An 8,203-nucleotide genomic window follows, 5' to 3' on the forward strand; every position below is an offset into this window, starting at 1 on the left:
AATGGAAGAAAATCTGTATCATATGTCAACAACAAGAATGTAAAAGATATCCTTTTGTTAAAGATTTCCTTTTGTGAACAGAATTATTACTTTTACTAAATATAGAGGAAAAATAAGTGCTTCTTTTCCTTGTTTGCCCATTTTCTGATGATTTCGTATTATCATTTTACACCAGTCACTTTGCACGCTTTGTATGAGATCTGTCGGCTGGAGCCACGAATTCATTCATGATGGGCTAAACCAAAAACTTCAGGAACATTTACTTTCCATTGCAACTAAGATTTCAGCCACAGCTAAATCTGACTTCTTGTTCATCCAGCAATTGTACATGAAGTTTCTGTAGAGTTTGTTATCAGGAAAATTTCTTCAGAGTCTACTAGCCAATGTCAGAGGACTATCACAAGCCACAAGCCTTTTATAAACGTAGAACTCCAGATGTCTTCTTGACAGAAAATGCAATTCATTTTCAGTTACTTAATTTAATTTCTTCTTGAAGGACAATTTTCTTCTGTAAGTATTTTTAAGTATTTAGCGCTAATGGACAATTAGCCATATGAATGGTTTTCAGTTTATGTACTTAACACACTCCAGTCATCTTTTATACAAATAATGACATATTTTTCCGACTTTGAACTAATTTCTGATTAATTTCCATGTACAGTGAATCTATTGCCATTATTACTATTAATACATATTACTATGTTAGGATCATGTGTTCTGGAAACACTACCTAAATACAACTTGAGCTTTGGAAACAATCTTAAAAGTAAAGATCACGTTGAAAGAGAAAATTCTGCAATCAGCCAAGCATGTTCAGCTATAAAGAAATTTCATAAAATGAATCATGGCTTTACACAACTGGAGAGAACTAATCCTGATCTTCAGAGTTAGTTTCATGGTGATAAAGAAAGGGAAACTCTTACTAGACTGCACAGACCAGAACTGAAAGCACAAAATAATTCTTTTTATAGAAAAAGCATGTGAAATTATTTTAATAAAGGTAAGAAATGTAAAACAGATAGACATACCTACTTCTTGTCCTTCCTGGTAATTCAGGTAAAGTTTCAAATCCAGAAACAGTTGGTAAATAGCAGTACAGCGGTTAGTGAGAGATGTTACAAAGATGCATCCTGAGGCATGCTGAGTGCTGGAGTGCTGTCTGAGTGTTCTGTTGGCCACATATGATGCGTGTGATGTTACATTTTGGAAGAAATCCCCAGGATTTTTTTTTTTTTTCTTCCTTGTCCAAATGTCAGCTGTAGTAATTTTCAGGGCATGTGAAATATTTCATTCTCATTGTGAAATCATACAAGCCATATGCTGTGACTCTTCTCCTGTGATGACCCAATAAAGCTCTCAAGTACAGGTCCTAGGCAATTAGAGATTCCTCTGTACAATTAACTCTGTCCCTAACAATAATAATTTCATGGACAGCTCTGAACTGCCTTCTCAGGGCCAATCATACAAAGACAAACTTTGAACTAGGGTTTTTTTTTATGGTAGGAGCTCTTTCCTCTGACAGCCTGAGGGGGCACCATGCCAAGGAGCCGGGCTTAAAGCAGAACAGGTATATGGAGAGGGCTGCTGAAACTTGAACCCACTAAACCCAGGGTCAACCTTTCCGCCATTCTTGAAAACCAATGTCCTTTGCACCCACTTTAGGTGTCTAGGGCATGAGTTTCTACGAAGGTTACTTCTCAATAGTGCATGATGACTGCTGTATTTTCTCAGGCTGGCACCCATAAATAATCTTTGTATGTGATTACCTGCTGAGACCTTGTAGCCCGAAACTGGTTGTTTACCAATTATTTTTATCTTTTTCATTCTGATTCTCCTCTGATTAGAATAATATTTTAAAAAAATCATCTGATGCATCTCAGATTTTAAATACAAATCTCTTAAGTATATCTGTGTAAACAATAGGCCTTTTCAACTTCTTTTTAAAAAATAGTGAGAAATTATCAAGGGACTGGAATGTTATTTTCTTATATGAAAACATTCTTCCCATTGGCTACCTACCCAACACCTGCCCCGTCTCTCTGAATTCCTATTTGACTGTGTCCATTCTTGTTTGGTAAGTGAGTTAAAATGAAAAGCCATGCAAGGCTGCGTTGTGATATCTTATTATGAACTTCCCTAGCACCATGATAAATACTTTTATCCCAACTTTTTAGTCATTAAAAAGATACTAAGTTAGAGTTATGCAAACACTGGTAAAATTATTTTATTATACAGCATCTTATTTAAACATTTACTTCTCTTATTAAATAAACAAAACAGAACAAGAAATACATTTCAAATGAAGCTATGTGTTTCACTTCCGTCAAAATTATTATTTTTTAAATATCTGGATCAAAACATTTGTTTTGGTGAAGACCTGAAACACAACATTTTTTGAATTACATGTTACCTAAGGAATTCTAATAACCTACAGGTCAATCTCTAAACAACACATCCCACGCTGACCCATTAAGGTAAGTGCAATACAACAGGAGATCTTCGTCACAGACTTTCCAAAACTTCCTCTTTGCTTACGCTAGTGAATTTGTGTGTTTAAGTTATTTTTTCCATAAAGAAGAAGATTTGAGCAATAGCAAGAAGCCTGGAATTAGTCCTTGCTTGGCCATGAATCTCTAGGAGCTGCCAACATCCACATTTACTCTGCATAGAAAACTGCAGCTGCATCTAAAATTTATATTATAAATAACATAGTCTTATGAAACTCATCACTCCAAAATGGGATCAAAATATTGGTTTGCAAATCCAACTCCTCTTTGTAAATCTAGTTTCTTATTTTCTGTGGGTTTTCACTGCCATCTTTAGAACTTTTGTCAGCAGTGAAGAGAGATTCAAAATTGAGAGTCTATACATTTGATGGAAATAGTGACATGAATAAGCACTGCTGCAGCTCCAGCTCTTAAACAACCTAGAACAAGTCCAGATAAGAAGCTGCAACTTTATACATAAAAGAGATTTAATTTATTATTTCTTTGCCATTTGGATCTTCATTTCAACCTGTAGAGAGCATATAATGACTTGGTAACATTTTACGGTTTGCACAATGGACCACAAATTAAAGGAATGTGAAGGATAAAGTTAAAAATATTTGTATTAGAGTCAACAGTTAAAAGGTTTTGCTGTGTATACATAATTAAAACATATTTGTCTATTGCTGCCTCCAACTCAGGATACTCACAGCACATTAGTTTATGTTTTAAGCTTATCTGATCTTCAGTCACCCTGTCTGTGTTGACTTTCCTGCAAAAAGTACACATTCTCTAGAGCTGCATAGGAATTTACAAATGCTAACTGGGCCTGTCTGATCAGAAAGTTTAAACAAGTATGTTGATGAAGGCAGAGGTAAGACTGTTTGCTCAATAATTACACACATTAAGTGGTAGACAAATGGCAGAAATCCACAAGGTTTCCAGAGTTCTGGCTCTTGGTCCAACAGTTTAGCCATTAAAACTTCCTCTTAACATAACTGGAGCCTTTACTGATCTGAAAACATTGTCTTTTTGGGACAGTATGATTTAACAGTTTGATTTTCTTTATGGAAATGGTTTGCAAATCAACATAGTTGTCTGCTATAACTGTTCACCTATTCTGGAACAGAGGAAAAGTTTTTTGATGTGACCATTGTAATGGAAAATTCTTTGTTCAGCTTGATTGGATTCTTTTATGAAAGCTATAGACAGTGGAGAGCTTAGGCGCTGAGGAGAGCTTAAACTCTGGTGCAGTGATTTACAATTCCTAATAAACAATCCTGGTAGCATCACAGTGCAATAATAATCAAGCCCTACTAAGTACAGTTTACAGAGTCTGAAGCAGCAAAATATGGAAGGAGCCAGTATAGGCTGGAAACCCACAATGTGTTAATGGAAGAAAGGAAGGAAGGGATGATCCAAAGGCTAAAGAACTACCTGGGGATTTGGGGAGAACTGAACTGAGTTCCTGACTTCTCCACAGAAACCCTGCCTAAGAAACAGCAACCTTGTCCTGTCCACAACATTAATTGTTAATTTTACATTTCAGGTGAAACCAATAACCAGCCTGAAAAAAACAGAGAGTGAAAAGATGATAATTATTCCTGCCTGCACCTACTGCAGGCCAGAAATACCAAATGGCTGATGAGATCTTTGCTATTCCTCTGGCAATGGTGCCCAGCCACCTCCGTCGGACTGCATGTGGAGTCAGCCATTTGCGTGGCCAACGTCTCAGTAAAAGATGTGGCAGCCTCTGGTAAAAGGGAAGATGGGAGCAGCTGCGGGAGGGGGACAGGGTAAAGAGGAATGAAAAGGTGATGTGATTACAGTTTGACTTTTCCAGCTCTGAGATCCTCAGGCAAATTCTGCCCCCATTTTACCAAGGACCCTTCTCATATTTTGCTTTGTTTCTGTGAGATCAGGTCAGAGCCAAGTGTCTGACTGAGACTGTAAGCTGCCAGTAGGTAAGTTTGGACATTGCACTTTATTTCTTGGGGTTTTTTGTTGCTGCTTAAATGGTACATATGAATATAGCACAATGTGTGATAGTGCTGGAAAGTGGGCAAGAAGGTGAATTAAACAGTCTGTGAGCTGCCACTGTGCGTTCTGCAGTCTGCAGCGGCTGGTGCAGGGGCTTTCCGCTGCTGCTGGTGTCTGCGTGCTTTGAGAGGAGTGAGGCTTTAGGCGGAGGGTCCGTCCTGCAAACAGCACTGACAGGCTCTTGTCTACCCCCGGTCCTCACAAAGAAAAGTTGTATCTGCTGTTTCATGGGACCTTGAGCCCCCAGCAGGCAGAGAAAAGCTACTGAAAAGGTTTCAGTATCCTTAGCCTGCTTAATTCAGATTTTAACTTCCAAAGTGACTGAAGGTGGTCAGCACCACTCAGAAATGGGCCCTGAAAAGCAAGCTGACCCAAAGCTTTGAAGTAGTTAAAATTCTGTGGCTTCAGCTCACTTTCCTGTGATACAATGGGAAGTAAAAGAAAGTACCTGCAGCAGTTGCGCTTCTGACAAGTCATTCCCAAGTAACAGGGTTGGGGCTAGAGAAGAAAATGCCAGCAAATCTGATTTCTTAAAGTAGTTTATTTACTGTCGTACGTGCTTACTGCATAACAAAATAATGTGTTTATATATTTACATGATTTAAATTAGTGTCATATTAATATAATAACATTTTTATGTTTTACTTCTCAGTACCAAATAATCAAAAATCACTTCCATTGCCTCAATAACCTCTGTATGGAGTTCCTTTTATTTAACGGTTGCGTGAACACCATGCTTGTGAATGAGACAGTATTGATAACACTGGAGATAACGGAAAGCCTTGCAGTGTTTCACCACAAGTGTCTTGGACAATTTAAAGAATGAAAAATAGAAGTATTTATGACATAGATTTATTCTGGATTACTAAAGAAAAACCTATGGAAATTGTCTATAAGTCATCTACAAATCTCAGAGCTTTTATAGTGCACCTGCACACTTCTAGAGCATTTTTGGGTTGAATTACTTGAAGGTTTAATACAAATTTCACATTTTAAGTGGAACTTTTGCTCCATTCAAGCTCTGATGGATAAAGACCACACAGTAGCAATTTGAGTCTACTTCTATCACCAAATTCCATTTCCCTTGGTTTTAAGGCTACAACCTGAAATGCTTTGAAAAGAATAAAGGCTCTGCTATTTTCAGAAGATTTTTATGTCATCTCCAACTCAGTTTTTGATCAAGGTTCCTAGAGGCAAAAGTGCACACTGACAATTCAGTGCACCGTGAGTTTATCTTCTCTGTAAACTCAACTTAGATCATAAATCCAGTCCAATTGAGGAAAAGCTATCTTGTACTAAAATCACTCAGATTAACTCTACCAATAAAATGTGGGTATTATTAGAGTCTGAAAAGGCCATTCTTGAATACTCTGAACTTTCAAGATTCTTATTAACTACAGTTAGATTTCTAAGGCGGTTAAGTGATGCTCTCCTTCATATTTTCAGATTCTTCTACTTGTGAGATTATACCAGTTGTGCTGGGCTTTTATGTTTCCATTAAATAACATTACAAATATAAATTATGCTTTGTGAATGTTAAAAACTAAGTCTCTGAGCTGAAGTGTAGGTATGAATGTAAATAACATTCACTCATTCAAAAGGAGTAAATTAATGCTTTTACCCTGATGCAGAAAGGATAAAGAATCATCTGCTACAAAGAAAATTCAGCTAACTTCGTGCATCTGGCTGCAGCCTTCCTTCCACTACTGCTTTACTTTTTTTGAGCTGCTTTCCATACATACAAACTGACATAAACCTGTAACTAGCAGCGGCAGAGCAGTTGCAAAAAGGCACAGCTTGTCAATCAAATAATCAAAATAGTTTTGGATGACTGAACAGAAAAAGTAAAAGCCCAGAAGGTGTCCACATCTAAAAATCCATTTGAATAATAGTCCTACAGGATTCCGTTACCAGAACCTACTCAAAAACGAGCCCCTCCTATCAAAAATCTAGTCTATCAAACTGTATGGGTACCGTAAGTAGTTATACAATCTTGACAATAGCTTCTATACTGGGGCTCTGTTCAGAGAACTGTATGTACATGTATGTACACCTTAGAAATGCAAACATTTCAAAAGACACATGCATCAAATATTATTCAGCCGTGAAAAAGTAAGCATGCTACAAAGCAGGATTCAATCATGAAAAAATGTCCAATAGCATTAGAAGCAGGTCTCTGTGTGGAGCTTCCATTAAGATCAAATTCCCACAGATGATGAATACTACTACACGTTTATTCTCTGGACCGGTAGCAGATGGAAATTAGTGGAGACTGATATGTTAGAAGGCTTTTTTCCTGTAATGAACAAATTGCGCTATCGTGGTAATGGGAAAACAGACTTTTTCCTTGGGCATTCACTTGAAATAGAAGTTCTTAAAGTGTCCAGGGAGTTTTCCATCTGCACAGACTGTGATTTTCTGCACCTCTTTGGGAACAAATCCTTGCAGAATTCCACAGCCTTCTTCTGGAAGTGCTTCCCGACAATTACATACAGGACTGGGTTCAGGCAGCTGTTGCTAAAGGCAGAGTATGCAGCTACCTGGGTCACTATGTCATTGATATCTTCCAGGCATTTGAAAGTGGGTGCAAGGTAACGGATTGTGTCGATGAACGTGCTGATCTGGAATGGAAGCCAGCAAATGATGAACAGCAAAAGCACAGCAAGGACCAGCATGGTGGCTTTCCTTTCTGTCTGGACTAACTTCAGTTTTTGTAGCTCACTGCTTCGTAAGGCTTTGATGATTTGCACACTGCAATAGGTAATTATACAGAGTGGGATCACAAAGCCCACAATATTCAGCAAGCAGTTGTTTGCAGGCTCCCAGTAGCTGGCTGGATAAAGAAGAGCGCAGGCTGTGATGTTGTATTCTTTATAATACTGTAAATTTCGGAACGCCATTGTAGGAGAACACATGAGCAAAGCACATGTCCAGACTACAAAGCTGTTCCATTTGGCACAGACAGTTCGTCGCATCCGTCCAAGAGACATGGTTTTCACCAAGGCCAGGTAGCGGTCGATGCTCACTAGTGTCAGGAAATAAATGCTAGAATACAGGTTCATGTGACTCATTATGTTGACAGCTTTACAGAGGAACAGGCCAAAGGGCCATTGAAACCCATTAGAAATATTAATGGCCCAGAAAGGCAAAGCGCAGACTAACATTAGGTCAGCAAGTGCCATGTTTGCTAGGTAAATTTCAGCTACTGTGCAGCGGCTCTTGTGGAAACACAGGACTGTGAGGACAAAGGAATTTTCTATTGCTCCCAGAATAAATATAAACCAGAGGAATCCGGGCTGAAAATCCTGTAGCCATTTCCATACATCAAAATTAATACATTTATGTTGATTCAGCTGATGCACTACTGAATTATTGTGGAAAACTGCTGGACTGACTGTGAGCTCCTGGGTGGCCATGATGTTGTAAAGCTGTGTAACGTTTTCAGTTGTGATGGAAACCATATCTGTGCAGAGAAAAAGATGATGTGAGATTGCTACATCTAGCTCATTGCTGCAAAAGACACAGTAAGCAAAACTGGCTCTGCTTTTCCTACTGTTCTAAAGAGCACGGCTTTGAAAAGGCTTGTAATTCTCTGGGTTGCTTTCTTGTAGACACCCTGCATGGTTGCGGAGAATTTCACAGACTAAATGGCTAGGGACTGCGTGGACCAGTTTTAA

The 8,203-nt window shown here is 38.4% G+C and overlaps 1 protein-coding gene across 1 annotated transcript; it reads right to left on the bottom strand.

Moving 5' to 3' along the window:
* Window positions 1-6,841: 6,841 nt before the first annotated feature.
* BDKRB2 (bradykinin receptor B2) lies at window positions 6,842-7,989 on the bottom strand. Its single transcript, XM_009640500.2, has one exon. The coding sequence runs from the start codon at window positions 7,985-7,987 to the stop codon at window positions 6,842-6,844; it is 1,146 nt and encodes a 381-aa protein (XP_009638795.1). The 5' UTR covers window positions 7,988-7,989.
* Window positions 7,990-8,203: the final 214 nt, after the last annotated feature.

Source organism: Egretta garzetta, unplaced genomic scaffold, assembly GCF_000687185.1.
Source record: "Egretta garzetta isolate BGI_Z169 unplaced genomic scaffold, ASM68718v1 scaffold206, whole genome shotgun sequence".
NCBI classification, from domain to species: Eukaryota; Metazoa; Chordata; class Aves; order Pelecaniformes; family Ardeidae; genus Egretta; species Egretta garzetta.